This window comes from Pollachius pollachius, assembly GCF_949987615.1.
Source record: "Pollachius pollachius genome assembly, chromosome: 10".
NCBI classification, from domain to species: domain Eukaryota; kingdom Metazoa; phylum Chordata; class Actinopteri; order Gadiformes; family Gadidae; genus Pollachius; species Pollachius pollachius.
This window is the reverse complement of record NC_136943.1, coordinates 16914459-16937020: the sequence shown is the minus strand read 5'-3', so window position 1 is coordinate 16937020 and position 22562 is coordinate 16914459. Positions and strand designations below refer to the sequence as shown.

The 22562-nt window shown below is 42.1% G+C and overlaps 1 protein-coding gene across 1 annotated transcript; it reads right to left on the bottom strand.

The window, feature by feature from the left end:
- Nucleotides 1-919: 919 nt before the first annotated feature.
- Nucleotides 920-19939, bottom strand: LOC307081199 (alpha-1,3-mannosyl-glycoprotein 4-beta-N-acetylglucosaminyltransferase B; the record flags this gene model as incomplete). The annotated part of the gene is made up of 14 exons (XM_079744289.1): nt 19810-19939; nt 16988-17131; nt 15958-16098; nt 14705-14838; nt 14521-14567; nt 13704-13817; nt 13258-13333; nt 12878-12992; nt 12634-12764; nt 11972-12079; nt 11651-11844; nt 10868-10946; nt 2224-2296; nt 920-1128 (listed from the first exon to the last, which is right to left on the bottom strand). Exons 1-14 carry the CDS (start codon nt 19898-19900, stop codon nt 920-922), a joined length of 1656 nt encoding a protein of 551 aa, XP_079600415.1. The 5' UTR covers nt 19901-19939.
- Between the last annotated feature and the right edge of the window lie 2623 nt (nt 19940-22562).

The window sequence follows — 22562 nt, the reverse complement described above, 5'->3', positions numbered from 1 at the left end:
ATAGTGCAGGTGGAGCACAGAGGGCCTTCTTCCTTCCCCTCCCTAATGTCTCCGCTCTTCTCACATGTTCTACTTGTCAGTCCACTTATGTGTCACTAACTCAGAAGGAAGTGAAAAGTAGATTCTGAATTCTGGTTTTATTATTTTGTTTACAAACAAACAAAGCACTTTCTTTCTCAGTTAAACATACGTCTTAAACACAGCCCATTTAGTAGGATATCGTGTCCCAGTAAAGGCTTGGTTTGTATGTTACAAAAATATATTTTAATACTGGATGTATTTAATAATCTTTAACTTAATACATTATACACTCATTACATGACATGAATGTTCATTTATCAAAATAAATATATACTTAATTTAAGAGTCATAGAAATCTAGTATTGTTGGTTGAAAGGTTACAGGCTCTTCTGGAATGTTCTGGGTCATTAGTTTCCACCAGGGCACTAACCCTAACTAACCCTTACTACCCCTTACCCTAACTACCACTTACCCTAACTAACCCTAACTCGAACCCTAACTAACCCTTCCATCTTCTGGAGTGTTCTGGATCAATTGTTCCCAACAGGGAACTAACCCTTACTACCCCTTACCCTACCTACCACTTACCCTAACTAACCCTAACCCTAACTAACCCTAACTCTAACCCTAACTAACCCTTACGCTCTTCTGGAGTGTTCTGGATCAATTGTTCTCAACAGGGAACTAACCTTAACCCTTACTAAACCTAACCAAACCTAACCCTAACCCTAACTAACCCTAACTCTAATTAACCGTAGCCCCTACTAACCTTAACTAACCCTCTTCTGGAGTGGATCATATGCTCCCACTAACCATTACCCTAACTCAGTGTTCTGGATCATTTGTTCCAAACAGAGCTGTGTGAATTGGTGCAGCAGGGATGCTTTCATTTCCTCCGTCAACGGTCGTCAAACTTCAATGAATACCTAAAAGGCAAGAGAGGATCAGCATGAAGCAAAGCAAGGAAGAGGCTTAGAACAGAAGGACAGCGTACCTCACTGAGCAGCACCCATGCATCAGAATCAGTGTTCACCATCAGACGCAGGGCAGAGATAGGCTGCCACGCTTCATCAACACGGCCTTCTGCTATCCCACCCTGAAAATCACCTGCTCGCACACACACGCACACGCACACACACACACACACACACACACACACACACACATCAATTACTTCAGCTGTCAGCTGTCATTAAAAAGTCGCCGTTCCACTCACTGGATGATTGATCATCATGTAGGGATTGTACATTGGAATGAATAATGGGACTTTTTGTTGCCATTTTGAGAGAGCTCCAGAGAGTTGCAGTTATTCAAATTCTAAATAAAGCTAAATTTAGTGTATCCTAGGCTTATCAAAACGTTCTTACAGCAGAAACACCATGGTATCACAACAAAAATGCATCCCATTATGACTAATCATTACTATGACTACAGAGTGCTATGGACTATATCAATAAATCTGCACCAAGTTGATAAGACCATATTGCTAAAATATCCCTTTGTATGTTGATACTGCCCTCTGCCTTCTCCTCACAACTTCTATACAAATAGACCTATGTGCTCAATGAGGCTATTTGATTAGCTTTAAAGTTAAGCTAAAACTGCAGACAACAAGCATTTGCATGTTTCCCTGTTCTTGTGATGTATGCGCGTGTGTCCTCCTTGTTGCTAAGCTATAAAGAAGGCATTTTGTTTGTTTTCGAGAATCCCAATATAGACATTCAGTCATAAAGAGCTTAAAGGAGACATATTATACCACCAGGTGTGAGTGTGATTAGCCTTACAACGTTTACTTCAGTCCACTGGGTAGGCTGGTAGACTGATCTATCCAGCACAGATCTAGGTGGACACGCCCACTAGTGATGTCATTTGGGGCAGATTTTCGAAACGGCTTGTAAGGCTAATCACACTCACACCTGGTGGTATAATATGTCTCCTTTAAGGGTGGAGGGCTGCAACATTTGAAATGTAAATGTCAGCATCTTTCCATTGACAGTTATGTGGGGGAAACAGTAGTTCTTAAATATATAGATCAATGATGATTGAGCCACTGCTGAGTGTGTAGTGCTTCTTCCTCTTTATTTGGCTTTCTCTGAGATATCTTATTTTGAAGCTACTTCGCTCTCCATGGCTCTCTTCATGACCATGCAGAACACTGTCAGAATGGGCTGTGTATGTGTCTGTGTGTGTGAGTTCCATTACCGACAACAATGAATCCATCTGGTCCTATATATTGAGCTGGGGAGCCAACAGACACTTTCATGGACACTGATGCCTGCAGATTGCAAAAAAAAGACCACAATTAAAACCTCCATCACTGTGATGTATTCTGAAGTACTAAGACACATTGGGAACATCATTTGGAATTGGGAACAGTGTTTCCCACACATTGACGAGACTATGGCGCACCGCCATTGTCTAATTTCGGCCGCCATAGTTTCAAAAGAGTGTGTGTGTGTGTGTGTGTGTGCGGGGAGTGAGAGAATATTTGGTATGCACAGAATCTATGAATTTAATAGTATAAATAATAATAATATAAACTAGTATTATAAAGGCTGAGCACTGTGTTGTAGTCATTTTTGTTTTCATCTTTTCTTAAATGCTTTCTGAAAACTCAACCCCATTTAGTATGACACTTTATATTGTGTCATCAACATTCCTATCAGTATCAGCAAATTGTAAGTATTGTAAGTCATTTATGTCATTTTTTGGTTCTCAAAATTCACCAGATTAATGCATTTAAATTAAATAGATTCCAAATCTTATCCCAGGGGGCATGCCCCCAGAACCCTCTAAAGCAGTGGTTCCCAAACTTTTCACAGCCACGTACCCCTTTAGACATCTGACCTCCAGCCATGTACCCCCTACTACCACACACACAAAAAACCTGTCTGTAAGTCCCCCCACCACCATCACCACGCGCACGCACGCACGCACGCACATACACACACACACACACACACACACACACACACACACACACACACACACACACACATATTTCTATACATTTCTATATTATTTTATTTTTCACCAAATGGATCAATTCTTACCAGCATTTTTAGTGTGCAACACCAGTTCACTTTTGAAAAAAGTAATCTACCAAACATTTCTACATTTCTAGAACATATTCAATTATAAACCGCTTGAAACTAAATTACAAACTCACCGCAGCTTTAATGAGAAGGGTGTGCATGAGAGGATGCGCATAGGTCTGCAATATCTGGCTGAATTTGAGAAAGTCTGAGTCTTAAATTGTTCTCCACACAAAGTCTTGCTCTGTATTTTGTTTTCATACTTGTCAGAGCTGAGAATCCACTCTCACACATGTACGTGGTGGCAAAGGGCATCAAAGTCTTAACAGCGCGTTTGGCCAGCACGGGGTATTCTGTGCACAGTCCGATCCAGAAATCCGACAGTGGCTTCTGATTAAATTCCATTTTCAGGGAACCATCTGTTGTGATCTCAATGAGACTTTCCTGTTCAGATGTTGATAAGAAAGCAGGCACATCTGTAAACGGATGACGTATCCAACTGTCTGAGCTGTCAGATTCGGGGAAATACCTGCGCAGCTGTGCAGCCAGCTCACGGAGGTGCGCGGTTATCTCGTGTTTCATGCTGTCTGTCAGGCAGAGTTCATTTGCACATAAAAATTCATGCAACGTGGGAAAGACCTCTGTGTTGTTGTTCTCCGTGCAGTTTAACCAGAGGTTCAACTTTTTTATCATGGCTTCAATTTTATCTCGCACGTTGAATATGGTTGCTGAAACCCCTTGTAATCCAAGATTAAGTTCGTTCAGACGAGAAAAAATATCGGACAGATAACCCAGGCGTGTAAGAAACTTTTCATCGTGCAGATGCTCAGACAAATGAAAGTTGTGATCACTGAAGAAAATCTTAAGTTCATCTTTGAGTTCAAAGAAACGTGTTAATACTTTGCCTCTTGATAACCAGCGCACCTCTGTATGAAGTAGCAACGTCTCATGATCGCTGCCCATTTCACTGCATAATGCAGAAAAAATGCGAGAGTTCAGGGGCCTGGCCTTCACAAAGTTCACCATTTTCACTGTTGTGTCCAAAACATTTTTCAGACTGGCAGACATTCCCTTGACAGCAAGAGCCTCTCGGTGGATGCTGCAGTGAATCCAAGTGGCATCAGGAGCAACCGCTTGCACGCGCGTTACTACTCCGCTGTGTCTCCCGGACATGGCCCGTGCACCATCGGTACAGATACCAACACAATGTGTCCACATAAGTCCGTTTGATGTCACAAAGGTGTCCAGCATTTTGAAAATGTCCTCTCCAGTTGCCCTTTTTTCCAGAGATTTGCAGAAAAGCATGTCCTCCTTAATTGTCCCTTCATGAATGTATCGCACATATACCAGGACATGTGCCAGGCCGGCTACATCTGTCGACTCATCCAGCTGTAGCGCGTAAAATTCACTGGCTCGTACACGACGTAGTAGTTGTTTTAACACGTCCTCGGCCATGTCACTGATTCTCCGAGAAACAGTGTTATTGGATGAAGGCATGGTCTGTATAGTTTTTTTGGCTTTTTCCCCCAGCATCGTCCCGACCATATCCATGGCAGCAGGGACAATTAAGTCCTCGACAATAGTGTGTGGTTTGCCAGTTTTAGCCACTCTGTAACTCACCATGTAAGATGCTTGTAGCCCGCTCCTATTAACGGTATCTGTCTCCCGTATGCAAGTCTTACTGGTAGAAAGTCCTCTCAATTCTCGCTCAAAAAACTCCCGTGGCTTGTTTCTCAAATTAGCATGTTTTGTTTCTAAATGTCTGCGCAACAGTGACGGTTTCATTGAGTTGTGAGACAGTACTTTTGCACATATAACACACTGTGGCCGAGTAAATCCACCAGTATTAATCTTAGTGAACCCCAAAGCAATATAGTTTTCATCATATTTTCGCCTTTTTGACGAGGTTGTTCCTTTGCCCGTCGCTGCATGCTTTCCCGCATCAGGAGGCTCTGCATCGGACTCCTCACCACTGTCCGTGGCTATGCTCTCAGCGTGACCAGCCACAGGTGCATCGCTAGCATCCCGGTCAAAGGTAGACGACGTTGAAGGTGACGAATAATGTGGGTTGTTGTCGCTGGAAAGTGCACCTTCGACTGTTAGCTGACTGGTGGCAGCAGTGGATGTCCCTCTGGAAGGGCAATTTATCCTTTTTAGCCATTTATCCATTTACGGCGGTTAGCCGGGCGGCGGGCAACGTGTTTGTTTCGGCAGTACAATTAATTCACTGACCACCAGAGGGTAGCCTATACATGTCTATGCATGACAGTGAGTGAACAGGCGCTTATTAATCCGCCGGTTTAAACATGTAATGACGCTCTTTACAAACGATGTTTTTTATTTTTTTTCTTTTGAATTTTTTCGCGTACCCCCTGTGTCACGTGGCGTACCCCTGGGGGTACGCGTACCACAGTTTGGGAACCACTGCTCTAAAGGATTGTGAGCCCCCCACCATAGTCTCCAAAAATCCTGTGGGAATCAATGATTGGGAATATGCATATATTTTGAAATGGGCAACTTTCTTAGGGCTGTTTGTGTTGCAACATTACAGCAGGTCACAGTTCTTGTCCTGTAGTAGGCACCGTTGCCTTGGTTTGGGGACATAAAATGATGCCTTGATACATACAGAAGAATAAAGGGGAGGATGTGGGAGTGCTCGAACAAAGTGAAGCTTGGATCTGTATTTATTAATAGCTATTTTCATGCAGTAAATGCTTTACTACAACATACACAAGTTGAGGCATTTATATATTCATCATTTATATTCATCTCTAAGTAAAACTGTGATGTGTTTACTAAAGTCTACTACGGTAAAGAATGTTCTAAAGTGAAGAAAGTTTCTAAAGCTCTGAAACCATGCCCTGAGAATGATAATGTCCAAGGATGGGTGCTTTTGTTCAAATAAGTAGCCTAGCTAATTTTTAAGTAAATAATTACAATACTCTTACCTTGCTTTATTTGATATTTGTTTCAGTAGCCATCACAACAACCTCAATCGAGTAATCCTCCTTTACTAAATCAAAATTTTATCGAGTTGTGATAAGTAAGGTAAGGTAAGCCTACCATTGCACCAAAGAGTCTGCCAACGGTAATTTTCCTTCAAATTGAATCTTAGTTTAGTTTTGAAAAATGAATATTATGTATGTAACGGTATCTATCAGATGCTTATGTTGGTTATATATAGTTGAAATCAGAAAATAATCAGGGTTAGAGTCAGAGTAGCCCAGACTGGTGTACATTTAGGTATGCTGCTATTGCTGAGTTTACTGACACTTGAAATAGCACCTGAACGTAACAGTATACCTAGCATATTATGATTTTAATATATGCCGTTTTTATTATGATCTGAAATATCAATAACACAATACGCCTTTCACTAATCTAATGGTAATAATATATGGTTCATATAAATGGTCAAAAGAACTCGTCCGGGATGTAAAGCCGAGATTCATCGTCCATATATGGGCTCCCCGCTTTATGACAGAACCCATCGACCCGGCAAAACGTCTCACTAAATTACTGATCTTGCCTTAGGAACATTGCAGAACTTTGATTTGTGGTGATTCTGAGATGGCACCCTTGAGTTGTTGTAGTTTTGGAATGAAACTAATACTTGATACTTTTTTTGAGTGCCTGGGTACTTTTAAAAAACGTTGTACAACCTATCTTAACAATGTCAATTTATTTTAGGCCGTAGTTCATCATATCTGATTGTGTTTGCTTAAGAATGACAGACAAGGCGCCTGGCCCGGACGGGAACCCTGGCAGAGAACTCAAGGCCTGTGCAGACCAACTGGCAGGTGTTTCAGGACAGTTTAAACACATCCCTGCTCGAGTTTGTAGTCCCCACATGTTGCAAAAGGACCACCAATGTTCCTGTCCCCAAGACAACCAACTCCCTCGATTTAAATGATTCCCGCCCGTAGCATTCACATCTGTCATCATGAAGTGCTTCGAACAGCTGGTCAAAAACCACATCCCCTCTTCCCTGCCAACTCCCTGGACACATTTCAGCTCGCCTATTGCCATCACCGCCTGCTGGGGCAATTGCTCCTACCTGACCGTTATGTGTAGGCCACAACATAAACATTCCTCTCCATAGCATCGGTGCTACAAGACAATGTTTACTTGCACTGCGTTACGTGAACATAGGTTGCTTTGGATAAAATGATGTGTGCAGTTTATTTTTGGATACCAAAAATAAATACCATACCATTTTTGGAGAGTGAAACACACTCTACCTCACAGCCAGGAGAGTGAAACACACTCTACCTCACAGCCAGGAGAGTGAAACAAACTCTACCTAACAGCCAGGAGAGTGAAACACACTCTACCTCACAGCCAGGAGAGTGAAACACACTCTACCTCACAGCCAGGAGAGTGAAACACACTCTACCTAACAGTCTGGAGAGTGAAACACACTACCTAACAGCCAGGAGAGTGAAACACGCTCTACCTCACAGCAAGGAGAGTGAAACACACTCTACCTAACAGCCAGGAGAGTGAAACACACTCTACCTAACACCCAGGAGAGTGAAACACACTCTACCTACAGCCAGGAGAGTGAAACACACTCTACCTAACAGCCAGGAGAGTGAAACACACTCTACCTAACAGCCAGGAGAGTGAAACACACTCTACCTCACAGCCAGGAGAGTGAAACACACTCTACCTCACAGCCAGGAGAGTGAAACACACTCTACCTCACAGCCAGGAGAGTGAAACACACTCTACCTAACAACCAGGAGAGTGAAACACACTCTACCTCACAGCCAAGAGAGTGAAACACACTCTACCTAACAACCAGGAGAGTGAAACACACTCTACCTCACAGCCAAGAGAGTGAAACACACTCTACCTCACAGCCAGAAGAGTGAAACACACTCTACCTCACAGCCAGGAGAGTGAAACACACTCTACCTAACAGCCAGGAGAGTGAAACACGCTCTACCTCACAGCAAGGAGAGTGAAACACACTCTACCTAACAGCCAGGAGAGTGAAACACACTCTACCTAACAGCCAGGAGAGTGAAACACACTCTACCTAACAGCCAGGAGAGTGAAACACACTCTACCTAACAGCCAGGAGAGTGAAACACACTCTACCTAACAGCCAAGAGAGTGAAACACACTCTACCTAACAGCCAGGAGAGTGAAACACACTCTACCTAACAGCCAAGAGAGTGAAACACACTCTACCTAACAGCCAGGAGAGTGAAACACACTCTACCTAACAGCCAGGAGAGTGAAACACACTCTACCTAACAGCCAGGAGAGTGAAACACACTCTACCTAACAGCCAGGAGAGTGAAACACACTCTACCTAACAGCCAAGAGAGTGAAACACACTCTACCTAACAGCCAAGAGAGTGAAACACACTCTACCTAACAGCCAGGAGAGTGAAACACACTCTACCTAACAGCCAGGAGAGTGAAACACACTCTACCTAACAGCCAAGTGAGTGAAACACACTCTACCTAACAGCCAGGAGAGTGAAACACACTCTACCTAACAGCCAGGAGAGTGAAACACACTCTACCTAACAGCCAGAAGAGTGAAACACGCTCTACCTAACAGCCAGAAGAGTGAAACACGCTCTACCTCACAGCAAGGAGAGTGAAACACACTCTACCTAACAGCCAGGAGAGTGAAACACACTCTACCTAACAGCCAGGAGAGTGAAACACACTCTACCTAACAGCCAGGAGAGTGAAACACACTCTACCTAACAGCCAGGAGAGATAAAGCCAAGAGTTAGTTTTGGTGGGAGCTCACAAGTACGTTGTGACACACAAGTAACACTTGAGGCTGAAATGAAGACCAGCACTGTACCAACTGTCACACACACACACACACATACCCCCCCCCCCCCACACACACACACACACACACACACACACACACACACACACACACACACACACACACACACACACACACACACACACACACACACACAGGCCACTTACTTTGTCCGAAAGAATAATGCCTTACTTTTAGTTATTGAAAAGGGAAACCTCCTCCAAAAGAAGAGTGTTTGTTTTGTTCAAAGTTGATGTGCAGGTCATATATCAGACACCATCATATTTCTTTGCAGCATTTCCTCCGGTACCAGTTAACTGAGTGGTGCAGAATGGTGTAGCCCTAGAGCGCAGCAGTTTGTGGCAGCAGGTGTTCGGGTAGAGGCAGCTGGATGCGTACAAAGATGGATGAAGTAGTGTTATATTATTGATTTGGTCTTAATTAGGCGCACTTAGTTATAATAAAAACTATATTTCCGTTTTTTGCATTTAAAAACTGTCCTGTGTTTTATGATGCATGTGACCTACAAATTGACAGTGGAGAGCAATGGGCTTGCTGCATACATGCTTCTGTTGGGCATCACACCCGGGTCTTACGGGTGGCAATTCTATTCTACCATTCACCTTACAATGATTGATCAGTGGCGTATCAATGGTCGTAAAAATGTAGTTTTGATCATGCCTCATAAATCATGGCAAAACCAGTGCCCGGTCCGGGAACCAGTGCCCCGGCCGGGAACCAGCACGTGCGGAGGGTGGAGTTAAGCAGTGTTTCCTGTTGTTACGGAGATATTCTTGTCCGTCTTCAGTGGCAACTCTATTCAACAGGCTTGTCTAACTTGTGAGACAATGAATGAAGAAACTCTCTAGCCTGTTAGAACCAGAATATCCAGTCTCAACCGGGACAATAATGCTATAGAAGCATGGGCTGGTCACATCTTGTGGGAATTAATGGGAGGTTACGGTTGATTATCAGTATAGAATTGACATGATAAAGTACAACATTATTTTGCCCCAGTGCCATTGGTTGGCTTTTCTATAGTGCTTTACCATAATGAGACACTTTTGCTAAAAATATTGGTTCTCCGCATATTCATCAAAGTAAAAAAAAAAAGGCTCTTCATATCACTCTATGAATAGTTAGGGTCACGGTTAGGTCTGTTTTCATCGGCTTGGCATTAGCCTTGATGTGTCATGCTCTGCACATTGTTATTTTGTGTGCAAATGGCTAGCATCACTCCTACCAACACCTTTCCCTTTGAATGGAGGACGGGTCACATGACATCAGCACACAAACCAAAACACACTCAATCTGCAGCAGCCAGGAGAGTGAAACACACTTTACCTGCAGCAGCCAGGAGAGTGAAACACACTCTACCTAACAGCCAGGAGAGTGAAACACACTTTACCTGCAGCAGCCAGGAGAGTGAAACACACTCTACCTAACAGCCAGGAGAGTGAAACACACTCTACTTGCAGCAGCCAGGAGAGTAAAACACACTCTACCTAACAGCCAGGAGAGTGAAACACACTCTACCTAACAGCCAGGAGAGTGAAACACACTCTACCTAACAGCAAGGAGAGTGAAACACACTCTACCTGCAGCAGTCAAGAGAGTGAAACACACTCTACCTAACAACCAGGAGAGTGAAACACACTCTACCTAACAACCAGGAGAGTGAAACACACTCTACCTAACAGCCAGGAGAGTGAAACACACTCTACCTAACAGCCAGGAGAGTGAAACACACTCTACCTAACAGCCAGGAGAGTGAAACACACTCTACCTAACAGCCAGGAGAGATAAAGCGAAGAGTTAGTTTTGGTGGGAGCTCACAAGTACGTTGTGACACACAAGTAACACTTGAGGCTGAAATGAAGACCAGCACTGTACCAACTGTCACACACACACACACACACACACACACACACACACACACACACACACACACACACACACACACACACACACACACACACACACACACACACACACACAGGCCACTTACATTTCTGGGCAGCACTTCGACCGTGGTGTTGTAGAATTTGTCGAAATTAAACTCAAAATTGCCGCTTCGGAACAGGTATCTAGAATGTAAATACAAATGATGTTAAGGAATGACCAAAAATATATTTCTGATATCAACCTGGTCGATATGTAATAGGTATACAATGAATGGTAGGGATGATAATGTTATTGATAAAAAAAAAAGTGTAGATATTTGATAGGCCAACTATGGCTGAGTAAAGCCTGGAGGTGTTTAGGGCATAATTCAAACTTGGACTCTCATACACACACACTATCAAAATCTTCCATATATAAACTCTCCAAAACCTTACCAATCAGAATCAGTTTTAAGAGAGATATGTATCCAGATAACTGTATATTTATGTTTCGCTTCAAGTTTCACTTCAGTTCTCAGATAAGTTCGCAGCATTTCAAAAGCCAAGTCATTCTGACATTTATGTACACATAAATATATAGAGCTATATCCATATATAGATAATAATATATAGATATGATATATTTAAATATCTAGATATACGAACAGTTTGTATATATATATATATATATATATATATATATATATTGGGCGATATCATCCATGCACACTTAAAACAAGCAACTAAACACATCCTTTGTTCTGTGACCTTTAATATTAAAATATCTATATATTTGTGTTAGAATGTAAAAGTGTATCTCAAATGGTTAAGTGGGTTTGTGTGCGAGTACAATGGTTTACTGTATGTTAGGCCTGCAGTAGGCCTGCATTAGGCCAGCTCACACTGACCGTTTGATGTGGGTGGGCTGGGCCAAGTGGATGGTGACATGGTCCCCTCGGATGGGCGTGAGCCCCCAGAAGAAGCCCTGTCCCAGGTAGAGGCTCTCCAGGCTGTGCTCCTTGTAGTGGGCCAGGCTGGTGGACACTTTGGCTGGGGGATTACTGTGGGCCCTGAACAGGACCTGCTGACCGAAGTCCTCATCCTGCTCCAAGAGAGAAGAGATTGGGGGGGGGGGGGGGGGGGGGGGTCATGTCAGACACATCAGTATTCATTCACTGTTGAACAATAACTTGTTGTTCAACTTTAAAAGGAGAAGTAGGCGAGCCCACCTTGAGACTCTGAACTTTTCCAGACAGAGAAGAGTGCAGGCCCACATGTTGAAAGAGAGATGGCTTGTGTCGGTGTTTGATTAAGGATTTCTGTGCATTGCAGTGTTTCTGAATGAGGGAGCGTATCAACATGAATATTGGTTAGTTTGAATAATAACAGTTCATATTATTCATTGTTGGTTCATTTAGAAGACACAACTGATTTATTTGTTCACAATGTGTACCTAAGGAGCAGGTAGTGTTAGGCATTATGAAGCAACTCCTCAGATAGACAATGGACATTGAGGTTCCTAACACTAAATATATTTATACATAAAGCTTAAATGGTGTGTTCACAGACCAAATGGCCGGTTAACCAAACTTTGTTGGTTAAATAAACTCTGTTCTTTTCAAGATGAACCAGTTCAAAGCAAGACTTTTTGAGATTGTGAGTGATTATAAAAAAACATTTGAAAACCCATTCAAAGAATAAAATGTAGAGTTTGTGAACATCTAAGAAGATCAGAACAAGACGACAGAACTCCCACAGCATAGTTATTGTATATGTCATAGTTGGATCCTCTCGATGCAACTCATGTGTGACTTCATACTATTTGAAAACCTGTGTCTATATCTCATGTATTTGTGCCACGACAGGAGTTAAGTTATGCCAACATGCTCACCTCATCTCGCTCTGGATTACAGACTTTTACCCACAGGATGTGGTCTAGCAGCCAATCAATGGGCTTGTCTTTGTGGAACATCAGAAAGAACTCAGCTATCATCGTGAGGTCTTGGGTGTGGAACATCTTGCCTTGAACATTTTCACAAAACATTAAAACATGTTAGAGAAACAAACATGTCTGTGGAAATGGGGAATAAAAATAATGAACACACTCACACACACACACACACACACACACCTACCTATGAAACCAAGCTGTGAGAATTCCAGGAACAGCCATGGGTGTGCCTCTTGCTGCAGGGCATATCTCTGCATCATGTCATAGTAGTCGGTCGTCGCGACAATGTCATCTTCAAGCTGAACCAGAAACACAGCCATGAGGAAGTCAGACATGTACTGCAGGCATGGAAATGTACCACAGTTCTTACAGCAGTGTAGCGATGCCTGCGGTACTCTGACGTGTAACCTTTGCCTTGAAAATAATACATGATATGATTATGCTGCAGTTGATAAGGAGATTGAGGTACATTTCTCATTCACCACTCTGCTCACAATGATGTGACAGCTCAAGCATGTGTGTGTGTGGCTGTGGATGTGAGTGTGTGTGTATTTGCTTGAGAACCTGAAGATAGTATCTTCCTTTATCCTGAGCATAAAGCATGAGGTAGCTGTAGTCCAAAGTCTGCTTAGTTCTCCATCTACAAACAGACAAGTGTTGACATTTACAACATTCAGTCCTCCCGATTCATATTTATCATTTCCTTATTACATAGTAGGTTAGTTACAAGCAGTCAAACACTGTTTACCAAACTGTACAATGTATTTTGCTGTTTGTTGCCTTTGCCCACAACCAACATGCCATCACATTATGCAGCTGTCAGAAAGTATTTTGGGTCTATTTCTAGGCACGGAAATGACAAGCGCACTAATTCTTTCTTTTAAAACCCTTCTAATCAGTTTGAATATTCACAGTGCGATGGCCACATTTGACAAACTTTCAGCAAGTGGACATTTGGCCAATGTCCATTTGACACACTGCTGGTCTTCTCTCTATCGTATTTTTCGTACTTGACTCTGTCCTTGGAGTCCCCGAGGGTCTCGTGCAGCGTGCTGAAGTCTGGGTAGAAGGACTGAGATGGGGACACCACCTCCAGCAGCCCTGAGCCGGCCTCTGTGGGGAAACTGGGAGAAGGAAACAAAGAAAGTGTGAGAAGATCCCCGGTCCTCTATTACAGAGACAGCACCTCAGGCCACAGTGTAAGTTACTTCTAAAATGCACATTTACAAACAAAACTCAACAAAAACACAACCCAAACCCCCACTGCCACCACCAACAGCACCGTCGCCAGTCATGCCCCATTTCAACAGTTGATAAGAACAGATATATAGAATAGACTAGAAGAGGTGAACCTTTTTATATCATTTGTTAATAACATCAGGTTTCGAAAATGGAAACCTCTGAAACTTCTGTATGCAGTAAGCAGAAAATGTTGCTCAGGTGTATGATTCCAGGTCTGTTTCAGTCTAACAGTTTACATCCCTGCAGGAGGACTAACCAATTTGCCACACTAATTAGCATTGCCTCCATGTAAAGATAGGTGTGCTGGGATGGTGCTGGAATACATCTTCTTGCAGCCACAATAGTAAGCTAGTTAAACCTGTGCTGAAAGTAGTTCCTGTTTTCGATATATACTTTGTAAACATTCCAATGCAAATGTTTGACAAATTGCAATTGGCATCCAAATGTATCTACGGCTGTATAAATGTGATTTTTTTTTCCACAATCTGCTGTGTGTGTGAAACAGATAAAAAGCTGTTCATCACATATCGCAGTAATACTCTGAGCCCCCAACAGGCTGGGAGACGAACAAGGATCCCTTCCCACCTCTTGATGAGGAGGTCGGCCACAGTCTGCACGTACGCCAGGTCCGTCTGGGACGGACAGGGAGGAGGAGGATTATCAGGAGGGCAGATGTAACTGTGGTCATAAACATTTGCATTTTTCGATGCAAAGATATTTTTGCGTGTGTGTGTGTGTGTGCGTTTGTGTGTGTGTGTGCAAGTTTCACTTCTGCAACAAAGATGATGATGAGGAGGTCTTTGCACTGTGAGGGAGTCAGGCTGAAGAGTAGAGAGCTCAAAGTGTTGATCAGGTAGCTTTGCTTTTCCCGCCTTACTGTTGGCACGCCTAGGACCAAGGAAACTGGCACACACATCCATACACATATATACATATGTATACACACATGCATACACATATATACATATGTATACACACATCCATACACATATATACATATGTGTACATTCATACATACAAGCACATGGCTAGGGGAACTACAGAGCAAGATGTCCTTGTTTTACTGCATCATAAACATCAGCTAAGGATGAAGTGTAGGATACCAGGTCACAGATACAAGGAAGTAATACCAGGTAACAGATACTATGAAGTGTAGGATACCAGGTAAAATATAAAATATAAAAATGTAATATGGTTACGGATAACGTGCAATGGAGACGTAAAATGCTTAACGCTGTAGCATCGAAGTGGCATGATAATAAAATAGTATATTAAAGAGTATAACGAAAGAGTATACTAGTGTACTAAATCGTATACTATTGTACTATACTGTTTCACATGATAGTAGATAGTATACTATTGTACTATACTGTTTCACAACATAAGTGCTGAACAACATACAATGAGGAAAATAGTAACACAAATTCTGACCTACCAGGTGCATGTAACTTCAGATTGCCCAACAAAAACTCCTTGGAGCTCAGACAGTAAGTTATGGTTTGTTTGAGTTACGGTTTGTTTGAGTTACGGGTTGTTTGTCTGCGTTTGAATTACCTGGCCAGATTTGTGATCGGATCCCTTGTTCCCCCTAATCATTTATAGGGGTGTTATCATGCATTTTTGCCTTTTCAAAGAATAATAAGGGGTATTATTAACATACAGGAATGTAACCCTATTCTAGTAGTACCCCCAAGCGCAATTATTTACCCTAAAAAAAACATAATATGGGATCTTTACTAGTCAAAGGCTGTTGACTAAAATGGAGGAATGTTGAATGGTTTTATTGTGGCTACACTAAGCTGATCCCGATCAGAAAGTGGCCTGGACTGCCTCAGGACACGTCTTGGGGCGATCCTAAAGACTTATTCACGAGGGTCCACACTTGACAAGAAATGCATCCTGCCGCGATCGGGCCGCAGAGGTCGCATTGAAAAGACAAGTGTAACGGAGGCCGGCGAGAGCGGAAGGGGAAAGCGTAGTAAGAGAGTGTTTGTGTGTGATCTTATGAGTTAGCTCCATTACCCCCGCGCCGCCCCTGTCCCAGGACGATGTTGGGGGTCAGGCCGTCCACGTGCTCCTTTAGGTGAGGCAGGAAGCTGAAGATGTTGGGCAGGTGAAGAGTATTGGGCAGATCTGAAGAAGCCAGCTCCTGTCTTGACTGGCCTAAACAGAGATCACCAAAAGAAGAGGACAAGAAAGGTGTGTAGCTTACTTGTTGCAGTGACATAAAGATAGAAATGGTGTAATTTTGGCCTGTTGGTGGCTCTCTTTCCAATGTTGCTTCTCTGTGTATGCAATTTGCATGCTGCCAAGCAAATATGTACATTTGCATCTTGCTGGAGTCACTTGCTAAAGATATGATCAGATGTATTATCTAATTGTTGTGGACAGTACAATACTTCAACTCATACTTTATTTGTTGGTTTCCTGATCTTTCCTTGTTAAAGAATTGTAATAACTTTAACATAGTAGTATAAAAGCTGAGCTGGTCTGCAGAACACCTGCTTTTCCAGTTTCAGCACATCGTTTTAATACCCTTTATCAGTCATGTTACAGCGTTAGCTTTAGGCGAAACAAAGCAGGAACTGTAGAATATGTAAATGGTAGGCTACACCAACTATCCACATTTTATCTTGTGGTGTTTTTGAGTGCAAGGTAATAAAGTCTTGTCTGTAGGTAGGGATATGTGACACCTAATACACCTTATCACAGAGAGTTGGAGAAGCGGGTGATTTCATAACAAATATGTAGTTAAGTTAACGCTTTACAAAAAGGTTAAAATAACTTGGAGGTTACTTTTTCCCAAGTGCAATTTGCCGTTGAGACAGCCGTTTGCTTTATTTACAATAACCATAGCTCTATTGACCTGGCAGTATGTTTCATACCAAAGCAAAGCCTGAAATGATCACGGTTTTACTTTCGTTATAACTGGTAGGATATAAGAACGACTAAGGAAAAACAACCATGCTATGAAATTGAAGTTTATTTTCTGCAAACAGATAATGGGTCTATAAAAGGCCTTTAGCACCACTAACAGCTTGTAGACACTGACCTGAGGGAGTGATGGGCACCTTGGTGGTTGAGGAGCAGTTAGCGAGGTGTTCCAGAGCCCTTTGCAGCTCAAGGTTGACCTGCACTCCCGCTGCTTCAACCTTCAGCAAACGTTTGTAAAGACTCTGTATTTCCACATATGAATCTACAGGAACATTAAATAAAAGAGATTGTGAGAAAAAAAAAAGATGTTAAAGGATAATACCGGTCTTGTGATGAAACCATCGTAACCTACTTTCCTGCAGAGCAGCACGTTGTCACTTGTACCCATTTGGGTTGTAGCGCTTCCTTCAGCTTCCTCTGCGGCCTGCACTCTCAAGTGTTACCAATGAAGCAACAAGTATGTTGGAATTAATGTAGGAACCAGCGGGCTACTGGATTGAGCCAAGGAAACCCAGATGTTATTGGTATTTTTTACATTTGTTGCCAGGGCACATGCGCGTTAAATGCTCTTCAGCAGAACCAAGTTACTTTGTCAAATTATATTTACCATGGCTCTAGCGGAGCCAAAGGGACTGTTAGGGTCATGGTTAGGAGTTAGGGGTGAGAGGCGCCCCGTCGGCTCACCGGGTAGAGCGGTACCGCTAAGGCTCAGTCCTGATCCCAGCGACCCGGGCTCGATGTCCTCCCCTCTATCTCTCATACCCTCCTGTTTTCTCACTATAAAAATGCATACAAATAAAATCTTTAGCGGTTAGGGGTTAGACGTGAGGGTTAGGGGTTGGGGTTCAGGGTTAATCCGGTTAAGGTTACAGGGTCAGGGTTAGAGCTAAAACTAGGGTTAAAGCTAAAACAGTAACACTGCCAGCCATGGGTGCTCACTGCAATGATCTCATGCAACAATGAGTAATATGCAAATCCAATAGCCGTTTGGTGTGTTATTGTGATAATGCGTCCAAGAATGAGGTGCGCCTGAGCACAACGGACTGTGAGGGCGGGATGCATTCTCACCATTCTTAAGTGTTTCTTTGAATAACTAAAACTCATAAGGTTAGGCTCATCCCTCAATTATACAAAGCACACACATCTTGGATTGTGTTTTGCTTATATTTGTCTCTTGTAATATATTATATTATGTCGATTTAAATGCAGAATAATTACAACTGACGTGACGGTACTTAACGTGTTTGCAAATATTATGTTTGTACACACAAACACACACACAGACACACACACACACACACACACACACACACACACACACACACACACACACATGCAGTCATATACATGAGAAAAAATAGCCAAATTTTACACTAACTTTATGACACAACCGAGTGTATGCCTCGCATTTTTTGCTTGTCTTGTGGAAAGTGTTCCCGTTTCTTTCTGTCCATTCATGCAATTTGCATTATACACTATAGGGATTGAAGCAAATATATAAATAAATGCAATAAATGTAATGGAAAATAGCGACATTGGTCCGACCTGGTTATGTTCTACTATGGATTTGAAATTGAGAAATGTTGTGGGCGTCATATCACATTAGAGTGTGATCTCCCTTTCACAGAAGTACTATTAGGGTATTATATATATATATACAGGGTGCGATTTGTGAAAAAACCAGAGGGGGGGATAATTTTGAGAAACATTTTAAAATGTTTCAAAATGAAGACGGACCCTGTGTATTTTGGTTGTTAATTATTACGATGTAATGGTGAAAATACTTTGGGTGGGGGGGATAATTTTTATCCCCACCGAGGATAAAAATAATTCAGCAGAGGGTAGGACGTGTAAACCAGAGGGGGGATAATCCCCACCATCCCCACCGGCAAATCGCACCCTGTATATATATATATATATATATATATATATATATATATATATATATATATATATATATATATACTGGTAACTATGGAATGTATTAATTCAATTCAGAATTCTAGAAGTGATAAAATGATTCTAGTCGCTAATTAAATAATAAATAATATATAAATAATTAAGTAAACAGCCTACTGACGCCACTGTTTACCAGTATACAACGTTTAAAACTGAGCAAAGTCATGCCAAAAGAGGTTACAACGTCAATTGTCCAGATTTAGAAAAATACTAAAATAGCCGCGACTCGCAAGCCAACATCCGATAGGAAAACATTTTCCCACTACCTGTTATTCCGACATGGAATCGAAGCTCAAAATAATTTTCGAGTCCCTGGATCATGTGTCCACCATCGCGGACGTTTGGTCCGCCAAAAACAAAAGTTACTTAGGGATGACAGTGCACTGGATAGATGGCATTAGTTTTAAACGTGAGAAGGCTCTTGCCTGCAAGAGGGTGAGAGGAAGACTCGATGCCATAGCTTGCGAAATAGATCTGGTTCATTCAGCCTTTGGACTATCACATAAAGTAACAGCATGTGACACCGCCGCTTAAGTACATTTCTATTTGAATTTTATGGGATAAAGTTACCTTTATTTTTATATTTTTCATTGACCACTTCATTTTTGTTCTCATGTTTCCCAACGCCTGTTGTTTGTGGGTTTTACCGTGAGGCATATTTCTTTGTGCAGACAGGGATATTGTTCTTTCATATGGTTTTATATGCCATTTTGTATACATTTATACAATCAACACTAAGTGATGATATGGCTATGATGTTTGTCCATGTATCTACAGTACATTAAGAAACGGGAAAGTAAAGTAATAAGTAGTGAAGTTACTCTTCAAATGCAGTAACCAGTAAAGTAATTTCATTACAATTTACAGAAGTAACTAGTAATAAGTAACTTATTACTTTTTTTGTGTAACTAACCCAACACTGTTATTAGGTTATTAGGCTACTATGACTATATTCTGGTCCGTGTTTAACGGGTTAATTACCTGTCTCATTTGGGATCGAATTAATCCAAGTAAATAAGAATAAAAATCCAAGAGGGATAAGGAACACAAGCTGAATAGGGTGAAACTTCATCTCATCTCCAGCAAACTTCTGGTGATCTCCGTTTAGACGTGATCCGCAACTCAGGCTATAATCTCCAAACAGGTAGGCTTATCAACATGGAAACTCGCCTCCCTATTACTATAGCTGGTTGGTATATGTGTAATCTCCGCCCTGAGTAGGTGTCAGACTATAGCGTAAAGACCGCAGTGTTGATTCTCCTGGACGTCTTACGACGCCCACTACAGGGCAGACGAGGACGTGCAGCAATAAGGTGAATTCATAGGAGCGTGTATTACAAAGTTTATTACAATATTTACAATGGCCAACGTTTGTTTATACAAATGATTAAAACAAACAAGACATATATTAATAATTAATGACAACGTTTCAAATACCATAAGATGTAGGCCTACATACCTATTATTATATCATTAAACAATGACTTAGGCCGTTACCAATATTCGGTCATATAACAAAAAAAGTATATTTAAAAGTTATTATTCAACATGACATGAATAATCATCTTCATGTCATGTCTGTAGACTTAATCAACCTACATCGGCGTGTGACATTAAAGAGGTGAAAGTGGTAAATTAGCCTAATAAGTATGGGTTAAGTTTAAATATTGTCATGAGCAGCAGAACATTTCTTCATCGGTGGAGAAGTGAGGTTGGGTTGCTTTTCTGAGGTTTGGTTAAAATAGGAAATAAAAACGTTAAATAATTTGGTATTCATTCAAGGCATTGGACACAATCCAGGCAACATAATGGAAGAAAAATACCAAAGCTGATATCCACTCGCTTGTCACCAGCATAACTGGTTCTGTCACCAAGACAAGAAACAGTATAAAGTTCTCTACCCGTCGGTTTGAAACATTAGCTCAGCAGAACACATACCATAACCAACCATAATCCATTCACCAAAAGGTCTACTGAAGATATTCGACTGAATGATTGCCTCCACTGGCTAAGACTGGTCATACTTTTTGATTTCATGTATTTAATAAAATTTGTTTACATCATTGTTTTCTTAAATCAAAGCCTTACATTATAGACAGTAATATGTCTACCATGGGTTGTGTTGTGTTGTATTGTGTTGGTCGGGATGTGTTGGTTTTGTTGTGATTTGTTGTGTTGTGTTGTGTTGTATGGGTTGTGTTGTATTGGTTGTGTTGTGTTGGGTTATATTGTCTTTGGTTGGGTTGAGTATTGGTGTGTTGTGTTGTGTTGCATTGGTTGGGTTGTGTTGTGTTTGGTTGTGTTGGGTTGTGTTAGTTTGTGTTGTGTTGGGTTGTGTTGTGTTGGTTGGGTTGTGTTGTGTTTGGTTTGGTTGTTGGGTTGTGTTGAGTTGTGTTGGTTGGGTTGTGTTGTGTTCGGTTTGGTTGTTGGGTTGTGTTGTGTTGGCTTGGGATGGGTTGTGATGGGTTGTGTTGTTTTGGGTTGTGTTGTATTGGTTGGGTTGTGTTGTTTTGGTTGTGTTGTGTTGGCTTGTGTTATATTGGTTGTGTTGTGTTGGTTGTGTTGTGTTGGTTGGGTTGTGGTGTGTTGGGTTGTGTTGTGTTGGTTGGGTTGTGTTGTGTCGGGTTGTGTTGTATTGGTTGGGTTGGGTTGTGTAGGGTTTGGTTGGGTTGTATGTTGTGTTGTGTTGTGTTGGGTTTTGTGTTGTTGGGTTGTGTTGGTTGTGTTGTGTTGGTTGTGTTGTGTTGGGTTGTGTTGGGTTGGTTTGTGTTGGGTTGTGTTCTGTTGGGTTGTGTTGTGTTGGGTTGTGTTGGTTGTGTTGTGTTGGTTTGTATTGGGTTGTGTTGGTTGGTTTGTGTTGGGTTGTGTTCTGTTGTGTTGGGTTGTGTTGGTTGGTTTGTGTTGGGTTGTGTTCTGTTGGGTTGTGTTGTGTTGGGTTGTGTTGGTTGTGTTGTGTTGGTTTGTATTGGGTTTTGTTTGTTGGTTTGTGTTGGGTTGTGTTGTGTTGTGTCGTAAAGGAATTAAGCCGCATGGGGAAACTGGAGGCATGCAGCTTGCTTTTTGAAAGTATTGAAGTTTTCCAACCTTGATGGGCCCATACGTCCTATCTGGGAAACAAAGAGGAGTCATAGAAGGAAGAGGCCCATCCAAGACGTAGCTTAACAAGGCTGTGGGTGTTTGATGCACTATATTGTTAAGGTGCATGAGCAGTCAGGTGGCCCCTTGAGAATGTGGAGCAGACCCTAGTGTTTGGAGGTCAAGGGTCCGGCAGCTGGCCCTGATGGTGTCCCATGACGCGTCTAAAGGGCCTGTGCTGAGCAGCTGACTGAGGTCTAGACTGACATTTTCAACCTGTCACTAGCCCAAGGAGTTGTCCCTGAGTGAATTAAGTCCACCATCATCTGCCTAAACACTCTGCAGTGAGCCTAAATGACTTCTGCCCAGTTGCACTTACCCCCACCGGCACGAAGTGCTTCGAGAGGCTGGTCCTGGCTCAGATCAAAATGCCTTCCACCCACACTGGACCCCTTTCAATTTGCCTACCGCCAGAATAGGAGTACGGAGGATGCCATTTCCACGGCACTACACTCCGCCCACTCCTACCTTGATATACGCAACACTTTTGTGAGAATACTATTATGTGAGTTCATTGTTCAATAACATCAAACCCTCCCAACTGATCACTAAACTCGGTGATCTTGACATTGACCCATCCCTCCGCTATTGGATATTAG